General features: G+C 30.0%; 1 protein-coding gene across 2 annotated transcripts; it reads right to left on the reverse strand.

Annotated features, from left to right (window-relative positions):
- Positions 1–2,048: 2,048 nt before the first annotated feature.
- Positions 2,049–16,467, reverse strand: LOC114269455 (protein DETOXIFICATION 40-like). 2 transcript variants are annotated; one of them, XM_082887020.1, is made up of 7 exons: positions 16,039–16,467; positions 13,468–14,099; positions 9,254–9,310; positions 8,392–8,630; positions 4,698–4,816; positions 4,161–4,247; positions 2,049–2,280 (listed from the first exon to the last, which is right to left on the reverse strand). In XM_082887020.1, exons 1-7 carry the CDS (start codon positions 16,360–16,362, stop codon positions 2,206–2,208), a joined length of 1,533 nt encoding a protein of 510 aa, XP_082743146.1. In that variant the 5' UTR covers positions 16,363–16,467; the 3' UTR covers positions 2,049–2,205. The 2 variants fall into 2 exon arrangements, with proteins under 2 accessions (XP_082743146.1, XP_082743147.1); XM_082887021.1 differs by lacking the exon at positions 4,161–4,247 and having other exon boundaries at positions 16,039–16,460.
- Positions 16,468–19,726: the final 3,259 nt, after the last annotated feature.

Consider the following 19,726-nt stretch of genomic DNA (forward strand, 5'->3'; position numbering starts at 1 on the left):
TTGATTTTTTTTGTTATATATATATATATATATATCTCTGATCTGACCTAATCGGCTCCCTCACTCTCTCATCTCATCAGTCTCACACTCACTCTCTGGTTTTGCATCTCTGCACCGATCGACTCACACACGGGTAAATATGAATCTGTCTGTTAATCTGTGTTTGTTTTGGCACACCGATCGACTCTCACACTCACTCTCTGTGTTTGTTTTGGCCTCTATTTGGAATGTAAATATGAATCTGTTATTAATCTGTAAATATGAATCTGTTTTGGCCTTTATTTGGAATGTAAATATGAATCTGTTTTGATCTTAGTTGTGTCTTAGTTGAATCTCTTTGTTTTATTAATTGTGTTGTGTCTGTTATTAAATCTGAAATCAGAAAAATAGGTGAAATAATTTTGGTCTCTAATTGTGGAATTCATATTGTGTCTGTTATTGAATCTGTTTTGGCATCTAATTGTGTCCGAAGAAAGGGCACACCATTGCTGGTGTGCTCATATTTACCCGATTATCCTTTGCCTTCCCGAACTGAAACAATCTTGGTGATGACGGACACGTGGCCTTTGGCACGAGTCATGGGTTTCCTAATTTGCCAAAAATATTTAGGTGGCGACTCTGTATCTAGCAAAGCAGTCCATTTTTTGCAATTTGATTCAAAATCGATTTTTCAAAAAGATTTGCTAGATTTGGACTCTTTGGTGTTTATTTATTTCACATTGCACTTGTGAGATCAAATTCAGAACCGCGAAAATCCAATACTGTAGGGCTTATTCATCTTCCGAAAGGAGTCACGAAAAGTCAAGCTACACATCTATTAACCGAATCAGGTTAGAGGACCAAATTAAAAATATATATATTTTTTAATGTTAGAGACTAAACAGATGCAATTTTAATGTTGAGGATCAAAATGAGACAAATCTCATAATTTGGGGACTAAGGAGGCGTTCGGCAATTGATTTTTTAGTCAAACAGTGAAGCCAAAAATTTATAGAAAAAGTTATAGATTCATTTTTATTTTTTCTACTTTTGCACTTTTTTTTTTGTTGTTGTTGTAAAAAGTTAAAAAGTGATTCACAAATAATTGAATTTAGTTTAATTTTATATTTTAATTAAAAATTTCTTTCCAAATGAACTTTAAATATATAATTAATCTTAATTTATTTTTAAAAAATAAATATTATAAAATTATGTAATTATCGTATTAATTTGATTATAGGAGTGGTACATGGGGTGGCCGGGGGCCCAAACTATACATCCCCGGTGAGTGTAGGAATATAATGACATTAATTAGTGTATATGAGTTAAAAGTTTGAGCAAATTATATTGATAATCCTTTTATTTTGTCTCTTGTATTATTTTGATATTTATAATTTTAATTATTTTAATTTTAGTCCTTAATTTTAAATTTTGTGTCAATTTGATTCAACTGATAACGCCGATTAGAGTATTTCAAAGAAAATGGTCACTAAGTTAGTTAAAGTTAACTCACTAAATTGAATAAATTTATAATTTTGCCTACATAACACATGCCGATTATATGCATATTTCCCATCACAAAACACTAACAATTGTAATCAATTAGACCAAATTGAGACAAAAATCATAAATTCAATGTTAAAATCGAGTCAATTGAGGTTGTAGGACCAAAATGATACATGAGCCAAAATATTGGGATTATCGGTACAATTTGCCTAAACTTTTTTGTGAAATTCCAATAACAAGAAAAAAGTAAGGATTTCACAAATAATATGATTTATAGGCTTTTTATTTTTGTTATTGATGTTTGTTGCTTCATGCACTAGGTACCTATAATTAACCCCTCCAATGAAGTCATTGATCACATTAGCACACTACCAAAAAAATAAAAATAAAAAAATTCATAAAAATAAATAACCAAAAAAAAAAAAAAAAATACTGCCGAGAGGTGGTTGCAGTGGCGGGAAAAAAAAATGTGGGATGATAATAAATTAGCTAATATGGTCCAAAAATAGGTGGCTAGGTTTTAAATATCATATATATTATTTATTATATATTGAGATTTTAAATTTTTGATATCATTATTTATTAATATTTCAATTATTACTGTCCAATATGTGACATGTATAGCTCATACCGATACACATTCTAATACTGTTGTCATATGGCCTCATATATAGAAGTTATTTTTAAGGGGCAATTGGGCCATGCTGTGTGACCTGCAACTCATGAGCTTGACAAAAGAGGCTCATCTTCCTTGTTGTCTGCCCATTTATCCAATCGATCCCTTGATTTCTCCACCTGAAAATTTCCAAATTCAGAATTTTCAAGCCCATGATTTCTACATGTTATTCATTTAGACTGTATTTTGATTATAAATTTAGTAGGAATTTCATTTCTCTTTCTAAATTCCTATCTAAATCCATGATTCAAACAAAATCCGAGTTACTTGTTAATAATAAAAAAAAAAATGAAGGGCAAATTACACACTAATAATCAATGCATTTTTTCCATTGTGCTATTTTTGGTCCACACACTTTAAATTAACTTGATTTTGACATTTTATTTTAGATTTTATGTCAATTTGGTCTATTTATTTTATTTTATTTTTTATCTCAATATCTGGCCCATTGGACCAACTAATACAATGGACCAATCCCACCGTTTACTAGCGGGGGGCCAATTAAAGCAGGGGAATTTGGTCTAATTGCTATATTTGGTTAGCGTTTTTGACTAAAAATCATTGAATTGAATGAAATTAACTCACTGAATTGAATAAGTTTAGAATTTTATCCTTAAAAGTAAGACACTTGCTTACTTACATGCACATTATTTAGAAATAACGCTAGCGGGGAGCAATAAAAAATTGATACAAAATCAAAAATTTGACCAACTTGATTCAAAATAAAAAATTTGACCAAATTGATACAAAATCAAAAATTTATAGTCAAAATCAAATCAATTGAAATTACCGGGATTAAAATGACATAAATGATAAATTATAAAGACTGTCAGCATAATTTGGCCAAAGAAAAAAAAAATGGTATGGACTTTTCTTGACATTTGTTTTAAAGGCAAATTTTAAGGGGTGTGGGTGTAATTTACTCATAAATATTGTGACAGATTGACAAATTTCTGAATTTTAAACGGTAGGAAAACATGGGTTTCTAGGAGAAAAGGCAATTGCACAATCAAAGAACAGTGTAAAGTGTAATATAGTTGACTACTACCAATTTTATAAGTATAGCTTAATTTATAAGTGTTGTTTGTTTGTAAAGTAGGGCATATGCTGTGCATTGTTACTATGCAATGTGTGCTTGAAGCTATAACTTAATTACGTAAGATCTTAATTCACCGAGTCATTATCGGATCCTCTCTTTAATTTCTCTCTTCGACTCTTTACTTATTAAATTATTGGGCTTACTTTTAGGCTCAATTTCGATAATCTGAACCGTTCACATTTTAAGATTTGTTGAGTATATTATACCTGTAAAAAATCAAGTTGATCAAAAATTAGAAAATATGTGTTCGGAAAACTGTAGATTAAATTTTTTTTAAAAATATTTTTAGTTCGATGATCCGAACATGTAGTTTCTGATATTCGATCAATTTGATTTTTTACAGGTTTGATATACTTAATAAATCTTAAAATGTAAATGGTTCAGATTATTAAAATTAGGCCCAAAAATGGACCCAATGACCCAACAAGTAAGGAATCAAGGAGAGAGATCAAGGAGAGGATCTTGATTCGTCCAAGTATAGCTAGTATTGAGAGTTTTGTTATCGTTGGTTGGTTTCTTGTTATTTGTTCAACAAATCTGCATGTTTGATGCATCGCATTGTGTGTAAGATATTTGTCTTCACCTAATTAATGCCTATTCATGCTTTCCATTATTTCTTGTAATGTTTTATTGTAATGTCTTCACCTAATTAATCCCCCTTTAGCAGTGGTCTTTATGACGTGTCTTTCTATCTGACTCTTTTTCATTCATCAATAAAGAAAATGCAAACTTATCATAAAAATTATATACAAGTTCACTTTTTAGACCCACTTTATAGACTTAATGATGTGTAAGTGAGATGATTGGTTGATAATTTGAGAAGATATAAAAGAGAGAAATAACGAATGAGAGTGCAAGTCTAACATGGATTAGAAAATAGTAGCATTCATCAAATCTTACCTCTCTATCCCAATTGGTCCGAAAAGTTACCCATATTAAAATAATAGTTTGAATCAAGGTGCCCGTTATCATCCCTGACCATATTCCCTGCATTAAACCACAACCTTACCCATAATATACTCACTATGTATATGCTATGATCATTTTGCTAATATTGCATGCATATATGTGAAAGAAACTTTTAATCCATGCTTGTATTGTATGTTTTATAAAGAGTGATTGGTGCACCAATGAATGCATATTAGTTGTTCACTCAAATATTGAGAAAAACTCCTCTTTTCCCTTCTAATGTTTCACTTTCATTAATAAATGGTATTTCTTTTTCTGAGCAATATATATATATATATATATATACAAGAACAACTTGTAATTCAAAAGATAGGAAAATCAAATACTTATGGATTACATTCATTTGAGGTTTAGATGGAAAAGATAGTAGTAAATGTGTAGCATGCTAAACCTTTTTAATCTTGGAATAGTTTTTGTTATTTTGTTGCATCTTAAACTTCCGTTTTCTAACACAAAAAAATGATATACCTTAGCACCAAGATTGAATTTGAAGCCGAGTAGTGCACCTAGTGGAATACCAACCACGTAATAACATCCAACGTTTACGTACGCAACAAATGCTTGCCATCCACACCCAACAGCAACCCCTTCAATCATTTTACATTGAAAACACATATTTTATCATCTATCATCATAATTTCAACATGAGAGAGAGAGAGAGATATGTCTAACAACTAGCCTATGCCAATTTGTTAGAATGTTAGGTTTCTTTCCTTTTTTCATTTTTTTTTTTCAAAGAGCACAAGACAAGAATGTTATTGTTAAAAGTCATATTGCAAACTACTCTTTCTCAATAAATTTGTGAAAGTTATATTTTAAGGCACCAGGATCGTCATTGGGAAAATATTATTTCAACGAAAGTCAGAAAAAAATATTTACATATTAATGAGAAATTTTACTACATTCAAAGTTAAACTCATAGTTTTTTTTTTTATCAAATTAATATTTATTTTTGAAATTACCACTGATTTGTGATATTTGCCCCATCTTCATATTAAGCATTATATGCATTACTTGAAAGTCTATTATTTTCCCCTTCTTTGGAAGTAAGTGGAAAAGCATTGTCTAATTATATAATGGTTTAGCAAGTTGTCTGATCAAGATGCTAGTAGTCGTTTTAATTCATCATTATATTGAATAGAATAAGGGTATAAAATGAATGAGACATTTTTATGCATCTAAATCATAATTCCTTTGGACTTTTTTTTTTATTATTTTTAATGTATAATTATTATTATGTTTTACATAAAATAATATCCTATTGATGTGGCAGCAATATATTCTTATCATGACCGATAAGAGTTGGTATTATGATTTGAAATAATAATAATAAAACATAAAGGACATCATTTTATGTAAAATTTTTGTATAAAAGTCTCATTTATTTAAATTAATCTAATCTATAAAATAAAACAAAGGTTAGAGAAACAAAATACTTATAATGATTTCAAGAGCAAGGGTCATTAGTGATAAAAAAAGAAAAAATTATACTAATATCCTCTAAAGTTTATGACAATTACAAAAAAAATAAAATTAATATTTTTTTGAAATACCACTGTCGTCCCCAATCAGTGTTGTCAATTGAATGTAGTTAATAGAGAAATGATTTTTACATTTTTGCCCCTACAACTATATGTGATCACTCCACCCTTTCGCATGTACCCTTCTCACTTTGATCTTTCTTTTTTCTTTTCTCTTTTCTCCTTTTTCCTACTCTACAATCGACACATTTGTGAAGAATTGGTAGAAATTGAAGAAAACATATAAAGGGAAAAATATAGTGATAGTTGAAATCGAAGAAACAGAGAAGAAAAAAAAATAGTAAAAATTATTGGAGGACAAACAGAAAAGATGAAAAGATGGTGGTTAATTATGATCGCCAGAACAGGGGACAAAGAGGAAAGAGGCGGCAGAGTTGGAGGCGAATGATGATTTATTGTTTAGATAGTGATGATTTATTGTTTAGATGGTGATGATTTACAATGTGAGTGGCAGTAGTGGTGGTAAAAGTAATCAAGGGTGATGGTGGTAAGGTGAGGTGAGGTGAGACAGGAATGGAGGAGGAGGGGAGACAAGTAAAGTGGGGGTGGAGTGAGGTATGGTGGTCATGGGAGGTGAGAATGTAGTGGACAAGGTGGGGGTGTGGGGGAGGGGGTGGCCATGTTGAGTGGGGTAGTATGGAGTAATTAAGCTTTCGTTTGGAAAGTGGGTTGACTTTTTAACTTTTTGGTTTTTTTGACTATTTTAGCCTGGGACTAAAAAGTTTAGTTTGGAAAAGGCTTTTGACTTTTTTGACTTTTTTGTGAGAGATAGAATGTAATGATTATACATTGGATGTGATATTTTGTGTTATTAGACTAAAAAACCTATTTTGTTTTTTATAGATAGAATAGCCAAAAAAAACCTCAATTTTGTCTTCCCAAATGAAGGCTAAGTAAGATTATTAGTGTTATTTCAAAATTTTCAATATTAATTTTTGTAATTATCATCAATTTCAGAGAACGTCAATATATAAATTATAAAAGAATAAAAATAAAGAAAAGGTGAATATAAATTATAAAAAAATAAAAATAAACAAGAAGTGAAAAACGTAATTAACTTGAATTCAATCATTGATTAGTACATATGATTGAGTTAAGAAAAGGATAAAGGTTAGCACCAGCACTACTTATGAAACTTGACCCAATTGTCAGTTTTATCATGAACAAGTGTCGTCACATGATTATTATCATGTTAGTCACTTGTGTTAGTCAGCGTTTCATTAAATCCACTAAGTAATTATTGTCTTTTAATCAATGAAGCAAAAAAATAATCATGTCATGGCCGGATTTAGATGAATGATTATTTAATAATTTTGAAATATTATTTCATATCATTTGTCACTTATTATTTGTTATGATGTTTTCTAAAATTTCAATAAAAAATATTGGGTCTCACTCTTTCAATTAATAATTATTATGTTGGGGCACATGAAATTATTTCCGAAAAAAAAATAATTCCTCGATTTAGATGTGTTGGGTCTGGCCAATATTATGTAATTATATTCTTAAGTTGAGTCCTTTTAGTATGGCTAATTATTTTATTTTCAAGTTAGTTAAAAAAAAATATAAAATTCTAAGAGCACCCACATGTTCTGGATATTAATTAATATAATATATTTTTTAATTAATTTAATCAATTAGAATGCTCTTTAACCAATTCAAGGTTAGTTGTTTAATATTTATAACTAATTCTTTATGTAACTACTATTACATAATTTATACTCATAAAAAATAAAGTTAAAGAATGGTTAGTTACATAAATCACTCTTTCCAAATCTGGTCCATCATAATTCTAAATCCTATAAATTATGGACCGATTTATCCACCACTAGTACCATTATATTGGAAAGAGGACAACAACAAATTGTAAAATAAGGTCCACGTTGTTTCTAGTTTAATTCGATTAGAGGGTCTAGTTTCATGACTGTCGGTTTACTCCAAGTTTATTTTTTTATTCAAATTGTTCAAATTGTAAAGATCAAGAAAATCATTTACAAAAAAATTAAGTTGATGGAACATTTATACCTATCTGATCGGATCACATTTCTTTTGAAAAAAAATATATGACAAGTATGATTTTGAAATTAGACCATGTATTTTTTTCAAACACATAAACTAATCACATTGTACCGATTTTATATCAATTTGAATTTTTGTATGAATAAATTGTTCGATGATCCTTACAAATTGAATAATTCAAATCAATAAGATAAATCCAAGATTAGGCCTACAATCATGAAACTGGACTCTTATGTTTAATTGTGGCTCGAGACAATCTGAGTTCTCCTAAAAATTAGAAGAAAAATGTTAAGCATCCTAAAACTTTTGTTGAATTTTATTCTGAAAATAAAATGTTATAAATTTAAATTAATAGAATGTAGGTGAAAATGAAAATGATTATAGTATTGAAATTAGAAAGATCCAAAACTACGCAATAAAATAACAAATATACATATATGTATATATATATATATATATATATATATATATATATATTGTAAGCTGACAAAACTTGTTGGCCAAAAAAAATAGAATTAGACTTGCAAGAGGGAATTAAAGAAGCGAACTTCAATATTTGCCTATAAAACTTGAATAATAAATAATAATAAAAAATTACTTACCAGACAAAACAGGTTGAACACCATTGAGAATGATGGCAACTGCCAAGAAGGGTGCAAGTTCGGAGACTGCTTCTTCAACTGTGGTGCCGCTAGTGAAGGCATAACTGACGACATGGCGCAATATGAGCACTACCATGGCCAATATTACAGCGATTAAAAATGAGCTTAAGGTTACAATTATAACCGCAAAAGAGGCTGATTTTGGATGTCCTGCCCCAAGTTCATTGCTCACCCTCACACTATAAAAATTAAAATAAATTTTATTCTCAATAAAATTCTTGGAGATAATACCATCTTGTTTTGTGATATTAATTTTACATGTATGTACACATGTTTATAATAAAGTCATCATGGTCAATTTGAATTTAGAGTTTATTAATGGGAGTGGCATCCATGCTACAAAATTTTTTTAAACATACTTTGATAAAAATAAAAATAAAAATTGTACCTACCTAAACTTATCATTTTTATTTGAAGACTATGGTGATGCAATTGCCGTTGACATAATTGAAATATTGAGAGTTAAAATGGTATAATACACACAATTTAACCACCAATGATTTAAAAAAAAAAATTGCAAATAAGTGGAACACTCATAAAATAATTGCACTACAGATGAAATATTTTTTGATACAATTTTAACACACAAAAAGACTTTACACTAAACACAAAAATAAACTTGCATCATATACATAGAAAATTTGCTCCACTATAAAAATGAAATTATTTTTCAATTGCTTATGAAATGCAATTTTTCAACAGTTTAATGAAAAAATTGATAATTTTAAATATTTTAAGAAGATATTACTGATTTACAATTTTTCATAATTTAATTACCCCTATGAGTTAAAAAAATACATACCTGGCAGCTGCATTGAACCCCACAGCAATCATGTACACCCATCCAGATATAGTCATGCTGCATGTGATATGATATCTCTTAGCTTGTTTAAAACAGTGTTTTTTTAGATAGTAGCTTGTTTATAACATTAGTCTATGTTTTTTGACACAAACTCTGTTGGCTTTGTTTGTACCTTACACCTATGGTAAAAGGCTATAGGAGAAATTATTTTTTTAAAAAAATTAAAACTAAAATAAATTTTGAATTTAATTAATTTTAATCTTTTGATTTATTTTTAATCTAAATCATTAGCTTATTTCCGTTAAATAAAGAAGACAGAAAAATAATATTTTAGTTATTAAATTCAATGTAGGTATACATAAAACGTCTAAAAAATTATTTTTTTTGTCCGGTTTAATTAATGGAAATAATAAAAGGATTTAGATATTTAGGGTTTAAATTGATAAAGTTTAAAATTTAAAATTTATTTTGTTACAAGAATTAATCTTGATTTTTTAATGTAATTTTTCTAATATATATATATATATAATGCATATTTCCTAAGAGTGAACAATACAAATACACATACAATACAGCCACCCCTTAATTAATAAAGTTAATTTCTATATATTCTTATCATTACAACATATAAGAGTTTAAAAAATCAAATCTTTTAGTCTCTAAAAGTAAAAATTTTGTTAGAAAAGACATTTAAGAACCAATTTTTATTGTCTTAAGGATAATCGCTAAAAGGTCATTCCAAAAAATCAAAAACAAGATTTTTAGAGACAAAATTTTGAAAATGTCACTAATTAATAAACTTTTAGGGACAAAATAATTTGGTCTCAAAATGATTTATTTTTTGAGACAAAAAATTTGCTCCCAAAAAGATAATAATTCATTACTAATGTCTAATTTTCATTACTAAAAATATAATAACGACATTTTTTGTAACAAAAATATTTGGCCTTTAAACAATAATTTTGTTCCTAAATTTTAGTTTCTAAAACTTTAATTTTTTGTAGTATGTCAAAGGCAATTGACAAAAATCAGCACCAGATGCAAAATATTATCTGAAGAATGAGTAATGACAATATAAAGAGAATGTTCATAGAGAATCTCCATAGAAAATGATATGAGTTAATACTATAAAATATATTTTATCTATCTATGTTTAGGGGTGTTCGTAGATCGGGTTGGGTCGGGTGGATTCTCATTCGTCATCCGTCCGAATTTAGGCAGAATAAAAAAAATAATCTGTATCCGTTTGCTTAATTAGCGGATGAGAATAGAGCGGGTCGTACGAGTTGACAGATAAATATGGATTAATTTGGAGGTTTAGAATTTACTATTTTAAATCTTTTTTTGAACTATTTTAGAGTAATTTTTTTTTTATTATTTTGGACCTTATTTGGGTCCAAATTTTCCTGTTCTTTATTTTTGTCAACTTTCATATTTTATAAATAGTTAATATTATTACTAAATAAAAAGTCTTCCTTTTAACATGCAAAGTATAAAAGCATAACGTCATTTTTTAGAATGGATTGGTGGATCGGGTTGGATTAGATGACATCCCATCCACCATACATCTGAACATAAGCAGATATAAAAAATCTTAGATTAGATTGAACGATTTCAACGGGTCTACCTCGGTCTGTGAGAACCACTAGCGAACAGATTTTTTTTTAGGACAAAATAAAAACTTCATTGAAAGATTATGAAAAAGCATACATAATTCAATTTACATACCCCGCCAGAGAATTGACACATCGAACGTTAGTTGAGGATAGGGCCTCAAGGTCCCCACCACAAAACACACACTTCAAAGGGTACAGATATATATACCATATACTTTTGTCGCGAACTCCTTTGAACTATCTACTTATACCAAATCAAGATGTAAGAAATTTAAGTGTTCGAGGAATTTGATAATTGTTTTTTTTATTAAGTAATTGAAATATTTGATTATCTTGAGTAAAAGGTAAGATTTGTTCCACAATTTTGATTTTACAGATTTGTTTGAGTTGAAAATTTTTATCATATAATTGATCCACATCTTTTTTAGGTTTTTTCAACTGGCTAATTTCTCTTCTATCTATTCAATTTCTATATCACTTTAGTTTATAATTATAGATTTTTTAGAGAAACATTCACCAAATACTAAGTTAGAGAATGACTTAAATATTCTTACCGTAATAGATAATTGTAGCTGTCAATAGTTAACTCTGCTTAAGTTCCGTTGATCTGCAACGGCTTCCTGCCTAATTAAGCTTTGTAACAATTTACATTGTCGATTTATATTAATTTATTTTTTATTTTATATTTAATTTAGAACTAGTTTGGCATGCACTAAATAAGTCAAAAAGTCACTATCTTATTTAAGTCACATCATCTTATTTAAATCACATCACCTCTCTAACACATCACATCAAATCCAACCCAAACCCAACCCAAACCCACCAATAAGTCAAAAAATACACTTTTTTAGGACATCCCAAACCAACCCTTAATATTAACAATTCTTTGACTTACCTACCCAGCCAGAGAATTGGCACATCGAAAGTTAGTTGTGGAGAGACGGCGTCAAGGTCGCTATCATAAAACACACACTTCAACGGGTACAGATATATATACTATATACTTTTGTCGCGAACTCCTTTGAACTTTGTTTTTGTTTTTGTTTTTTTTGTTTTTTTTTTGGTTGGGAATGGTAGTGATTGAACTTGGGAATGGTAGTGATTGGACGTGATTCATGAAAGGGATTAGCATGATCCGACAGCTCCCACATTACACTTTTTATTGTCATATAAATGACAAAATCGTATTTGGGTATACTGCGTTTAGTATTTTTTTATTTTTATTAAAATTTATTTAAATACTTTTATTTATAATTGTAACAGTTAATTTTTTAAATTTTAAAATCAAGTTTTAATCTCATTTTTTCATCAATTTACTGCTAGTAAAGCTAACATTAATTAAAAATGAAGAAACTAAATCAAAATTTTGATAAAAATGTAAAGGTGCTAATGAGATAACAAATATGTCATATATGCTTCAAATGACAAATTTCTTTAATTTTGTTAACGCTGTGTTTGGTTAGGAGATTTTGAGAGGGATTTGAAATAGGAAAAAAAAAATTTGTAAAAATAGGTGAAATATAGACATTTTTATTCACATTTCACTTACCTTTTTCATTTCCCTTTCCAAATCCCTCCTTAAATCCCTCAAGCAAATACAGCATAATAGTAGATGGAAGGAAGAGTGAAATTTTAACTTAACTTCAAACGTAGAGATTTATTATTACAATTGAAAGTAAAGCAACTAAAGTGAAATTTTTGTCAAAGTGTAAGGAGTGTAATTTAATCATTGTATTTTTTATTTAACTATTTTTGTTACTAATATTTTTTAATACAAATTTTCACCAAAAGTATTTTTATTTATTTTATTTTATTTTTTATTTTTGACAAAGAGCTTTTCTCCCGTTTTAGTTAATGGACTAGGCTGCGCACACTGTAAGGCTCGTTACGACTTTTATTTCAATAATTTGAATGATTTATTTTAAAAATTCTTATATATAAATCATCTATAAAAAATAATTAGATTAATTTCAACCATCAAAAAACACATTCTTTTATTATTTAAAAAAATTGAATGACATACTTTTAAAATCATATTCGTCGTCATTATTTGAAGACAAATATAATAAAATCATATATTTATCGTAGTTGGATTATTTTAATTAAATTTTTTGAATAATCTACATATAGAAATCTATGAAATAAATTATTCAAATAATTAGAATGAGATAGATCACATAAAACTAGACCCTCTTCTTTTTCTTGTGGACATTTCTATCAAGAATGTTAGAGGATCAGGACCAACTGGTCCAATGGTCATATGTGCTTGTCAAGAGTTGATTGTGGTTCAATTCTCTCTGAGGGTAGCTTTCGTGGATAAAATATATGTTAGAAATTTATAATTTAAATTTCTAAATTCTTTTAAAATCATATATTAACGAGTTAGACGTTATATGAGTATTGAATTTGAGACCTATAATTACATTTTAAAATCTCAAATTGTACTCATTAGGCCAATCCTTTAAGATTGGATTCATCTTTGAGATTAGTCGAGATGCACGTAAATTGATCCGGGCACTCGATTATAAAACAAAAAATAGACACGTGTTGCTGCAGGTAAAACTAGGGTAGACATTTTAAAGATCTTGAATTTCTTACCAAATAGAAAGAGAGTCCAAGGCAATCTCAGCATCTTCAAGTAACCCAGCAATCAAAACAATAATCTGATAATACCAAGTCTCCAAACACAGCATAACCCCAGAAGCAGCAGACAGTTTCAAGAAATCCCACAGCCCAGAAAATGCCAGCAAACTGAACCCACTCCATGTCTCCTTGCACCTACTACTCATCAATATATACACAAATTGAGCCACCACCACAATCCACCATGACAAACTCAACACCAGTGATGCACCCAACAATCCCCAACCCAACCTGTACACCACGAGCCACGTCACAATCAAGTGAAATACTAGTGTGGCCGCAGAGATTATGGCACTCGGGGTTACAATGCTCTGTGCTTGTAAGAATTTTTGAATGGGGAAGTTGGCGGCGTATGCGAAGATTTGTGGGATGAGACCGTATACGAATATGGAGGCTGCAGACGCTATTTCTGACGATTCGCCGAGCAAGAGGAGGAGGGGCTTAGAGAATATGTAGATGAATGTGAGTGGAATGCCTGTTGCCATGAGGAGGATTGCTGATCTTTGTAAATATATGCCTAGCATTCCATATTTATGAGCTCCATAGGCTTGGCCACATAGTGTCTCCACTGCACTTCCCATTCCAAGCTGAAACATATATTATCATGTAGCATTTGTTAATTTATATTGGATATACCATTTTAATGTTTGTGTATGATCTTAACTAGGGATGGGCGTGGGGTGGTTGCGGTTACGGAACTTTCAATCCGCTATCCGTTCGTCAGATTGGCGGATTTGAGAAAATAAATTCCCATTCGTCTGTCAATTCGGCGAATGTGGATTGAATGGATTAGCGGATTGATGTGAATCGTTATAAATTTTTAACATAATTCAACTTGTGTACTTTTTTTTAAAAAAAAAAGTGTTACTGTCAATGACTTAAAAAAGCATTACAATCACTGCATATCTCCTCTAAAGAAAGAAAGTTTAAAACTTTAGAATAATACAATCACTGCATGTTTCATCTACATAAAGTATTTCAATCTGTAGTTTTTAAAATGTAAAAATAATTCAAACTACCAAAATCATAAATAGAGCAGTAATAGAGATTGCATGTCTTTGTATTGTTACTTTTATATCGGTTTTTGAAAACAAAAACCAACCAACATATATCATCTTTTTTATTTATTATTTTTAGAGTTAGATTTAAAAACTAAAAAATTTAGATAAATAATACATTTATTTTTTTCAATTCAAAAAATATATTCAAGTTGAAAACTCTTTTTCAACAGAATATTTAAATTATTTTTTAATTGAAAACACAAATAAAATATCTAAATAAATTGAAAACACAAAATCTTACAAATTACTAGGGGTGCTTGTTGTTTGGCGGTTTGGTTCTGATCAAAAGAATCTCAAATTCGCTATCCGTCCAAAATTAGATGAATTAAAAAAATCAATTCATAATCATCTGATCGTCATTACGTGTCCGTCCAAAATGCGACAGACTGATTTGGTTGTTTTTTTTAAAAACAACTTAAAAAAAATCTCAAAACTTTATAATAAAATGTAATTTTTAAAAAGTTGAGGAAGCAATAAGCCCCTTCTGGACTTCTAGTGACTCCACTGATTGTGACATAAACATAATACTACAAAGTTGTTTTGATTCTTTCCGAAGTAGATTTTATAGGTTCAAAATACAGAAGTACTATTCTCTTTAATGTCTCGTCGTCTCGGTGTATATTGGCTTTGATGGGACTACTGGTCACTCAACCATCCCTTTCACTTAAAATAAATAAACTATCTTTTAAGCCCTTTTTTATTTTTATTTTTATTTTTATTTTGGCCTTTGAAGCATTTTTCTTTTTTTTCATTTTGACTTTCATATTTTAAATTTTTTTAAAAATTAATTTCGAATTAAAATTAGATAGAAAACATCACATTAATTGATACATGACATAAAAATATATAATTATATTGTGATTTATGTCAAATATTTGAGTTATATATAATAAAATATTTTATGTTACATGACTGTTAGTACGTTATTATTTGTCTAATTTTGAATATAAATTAATTCTTGGAGTAATTTAGAAAAAAAAAACTTGAAATACGAAGGCAAAAGTGAGGAAAAAAAAATCAAGGGACAAAATGAAAAGGATGACAAAACGTAAAAGAGACAAAGTAAGTTTGGGGTTTGGGAGTTGGGGGTGTACTCCTTTCAAGTTGCAAGTTTAACTTTTATTAGGTGTTATTAATTTTTTGAGGTCACGCTTGATATTTATCTGATTCATGTGAAAGAGGCACTTTGCATGGATCTTTAAATTAGTCTAAGTACACTTAAACTGATCGGAATATCCCATTACCCAAAAAAATAAAGGAGGCAAAGTGTAACTTCCCATAATTTTTTTTTATTATTTTATAATAGAACAAAATAAAAAAATAAAAAAAAAATCTTGTATGTGTACCAATTTTTATATGTATGTATGTTCACATATGTTACATGGACACATAGATGAATGCAACATGGATACTCACATAAACATCCACGAACGTGAGAGAGAGAGAGAGAGAGAGAGAGAGTTACCATGACACCATAGGCAAAGACTTGGATGCCATTGTTGCCAAGAGAAGCAGCAGCAAGCTCAAGATTTCCAAGATGGCCACAAAAGATTTGGGTGGCCATGGAAGTGACATTGTTGAGCAAGTAAACTACAATTGCAGGAGCCGCAAGCTTGAAGAGAGTATTAAGTTCAATGGTTGTGGCTCGTTGTAGTCTCTGTACGTACGACAAACTCATATCCGATAGCACATCTTCCAACGCCGAGCTCACCGGCTCCGGTGTGGATGTGGATTGCTCCTTTGATTCTGACATGGTTTGGTTTACCTCAGCTTCTGCAATAGTCTCCATCTCTCTCTCTCTCTCTCTCTCTCTGAGCAAGGGACGGGAGTTTTTAAATGTAAACCTTGAAGGCTCACAGAGAATAAGGTTTTGTTTGGTTTGGCTTTCTTGAGATATCTTATCTTGGGCTGTGTGAGAAGTCAAATTTTAGCTTAATTTTTTTGAGCAAGGATCCTCTAGAGTGATTTTTTCTTAAAGTTTCTTAGAGTATTATATTGTGTGGTTGAGATTTACTTATAAGTCACATCAAAAAAATTGATGTGACTTGCCAGTAAATCTCAACCACACAATGTAGCACTCTAGGAAACTTTAGGGAAATTTCACTCTAGAGGATCCTTGGTGAATTTTTTTCTCTCCATTTTTTTTAAAATCTTTTCGTAAAAAATTAAAAATTTATCCTAAACATACTAATATTTTTACATCATATTTTAACTAAAAAATTAAAAAATTATTAGAAAAACTTGTTTCCAAATAAGGCCTTAGTCTAAAATTCACAAAAAGATAAAATAGACTAAAATAATTAATAAGACAAAATATCATATTTAAATTATAATCATTTCATTTTTTGTTTCAGAAACATCACATCCAATTACAAAAAAAATTATTTATCTTCCAAAACACAAAAATTTAACCTACTAAAATAATTAAAAACTAAAATAGTCTATTAAAATAGCAACTTCTCAGATATCCACCCTATCCACATTAAAGTTTGGCATGTGGTCAAAAAGTCAAAAAGTTATCCAAAAAATTAAAAGCTATCACCATTCACCAGAAGTCAAAAATTATGGCTGCACAACTCACAATCCTAATTTTTCCCTACACACTAATTTATATAATTTTTTAATATACATTTTTTCATAAAAAGTCAAAAAGTTAACCCAAACAATCATATTTTTTTCCTCAATTTTTTAATCTAAAAATTCAAAAAGTGCACTTATTTAGGACATTCCAAACAAATAATCCTACTGTGTAAATGTGAAAATCAAGAAAAGTAACTCAATATCTTATTTTCTTTTTTGATAAATTACAAATATATCCGCTGAGATTTGTTTAAAATATAAATTATTCATTATGAAAAATAAAATAAAATAAAATAATTATGATTTAGATGTGTTATTTTGTTTTATTGACTTCTTAACTTATTTTATCTTTTTATGACTAAAATAGTTTAAAAAAAAAATTAATGCCAAACATAAATGTGGTATTTGTAAAAGGAAAATTTGAAAATGTAATTTTTCTTTTTTTGTCTTTTTAGTTATATCAGCCATTTCCTTTTTTTTAAATTGATGATAAACCAATAGAGGTGGTGAGAGGGTAATTTTTGGGAAAAATGGGCCGAGCTTCGAGTTGGGTTTTGAGGCCCAAAACGCAGAGGACTAGGTAAAAAGGCCGTACTGAATACTCAGGCCTAGAGGGCAAGGTTACTCCGGCCTTGGGGAGACAAAGTTACTTCGGCCCAAGGAGGTGAGTTTATTCCGGCTCAAGAAGAGATAGTTGCTTCGGCCCAAGGAAGAGTAAGGCTACTCCGGTCTAGAGACAACTCGGAGTAGGGCCGGTCTTAGAGTTAGTCCGGTCGCAATATGTTCTGGGAAGACCGGCTTCGGAGTTAGTCCGGTCATGACATACTCTGGCTAGGTCAGTCAGAACTTGTTACTTGGAAGTTTGATCTAAGCACACCAAGGTTGAACAGGGGCAGCCGAAGTAATGAGTTAAAGGAGAAGACCGAGCTAAGGATAGTTCGGCCTTCTCTGTGGCTCAGCATAGCCAGTGTTATTTCGGCCGTGTGGTAGTTCGGCTATGGAGAAAACCATCCCACTTGGTTTAAGCAGTGGGGGAGGGTGTGAAAGGATAAGCATTATCCTTAAGAGTATGAATCCTAGGAGGACTCTGCATGGAGAAATACAAGTCCTACCAGGATTGTGCCACGGGAAACTTATAAAAGCCTACAAGCATCACCTTGGAGGAGGTAATTGAACACAATCTTTCTGAGAACTTAGAGCTTTGTCTATTTGTCAAGTTTTCTGACTTAGGCATCGGAGAGGTTTCCGGCACACACCCGCCGGCTAGCTCACGTTTGTGTTTTCAGGTGACAAAGCGACGTCGTACGGAGGAGCGTGGACTTGGTCAACAGGATTATACGAGGAGAATTATTTCCTCCCCGTACAGGTGGTATTTGTAACAAAAATTTAAACTTTAAGTACGATTATTAGTGTTATTTCAAAATTTCAATATTAATTTCTGTAATTATCTTCAATTTCAAAGGCAGTCAATATAAATTATAAAAGAATAAAAATAAAGAGAAGGTGAATATAAATTATGAAAAAATAAAAATAATCAATAAGTGAAAAACATAATTAATTTGAATTCAATCATTGATTAGTACATACGATTGAGTTAAGAAAAGGATAAAGGTTAGAACCAGCACTACTTATGAACCTTGACCCAATTGTCAGTTTTATCATGAACACAAGTGCCGTCACAGGATTATTATTATGGATAAACGTCACTTTATCCCCTTATAATATAAGTCATATGCGGATCACTTCTTGACGTTGAATATCACTATATAATTTTCTGTGATTGATAGAATGAAATGCATAGTTAGTTTTTTCATTTATTTTAATAGGCTGTGCAACACACGGGAGGGCTGTGCAATTGGTTATGGAAAGATAATTTTTCATCCGAATTAAATGATTAAAATACCCTCATCTTCATTACCAATTTTCAAACGGCCATGCTACAGACCCCAGTGGGGTGACCCCCACTGACGACCCCCAGTGACGTGTCGCACTGGGGTTGGCCGAAAATCTAAAAAAAAAAAAAAAAAAAAAAACAATTTTTTTTGTCCAATGGGAGCTGACCCCCAGCACCCCCAGCTGGGGGTCTCAGTCATTTTTCATTTTCAAAACAGCCTTTCTTCTTCATTTTTTAAAGCCCAGATTTAGAAATCTCTACCAAAAAAAAAAAAAAAAAAAGAAAGTAAATTTACAAACTCTCACCGGTACCTCCATTATCAAACCACTCCCAGTGAAAGTAATAAATTACAAATGTTTAACAAACAAATGTTTAAGTTTGATGGTGTTAAATTATGACATGTAAATAAAAAGGAAAACAAAATTTGAATAACCAACTCTAACATATATATATATATATATATATGTATATTTATAACCTGTAAATGAATATATATTATCCAATCATTCATTATTCTACAAATCAATTTAAAATCTAAATACTAAATTCCTAAAATCATCCACAGCGATGGGTATTGAAAAATCTAGAAATCCCCCATATGTTGATTTGTGATTATGTATCAATTTTAAACAGTATATAACAATCTCAATCAAACAATCAAGATAAATCGACACAACGA

Source organism: Camellia sinensis, chromosome 9 (genome assembly GCF_055761805.1).
Source record: "Camellia sinensis isolate YWXY chromosome 9, ASM5576180v1, whole genome shotgun sequence".
Lineage (NCBI taxonomy): Eukaryota > Viridiplantae > Streptophyta > Magnoliopsida > Ericales > Theaceae > Camellia > Camellia sinensis.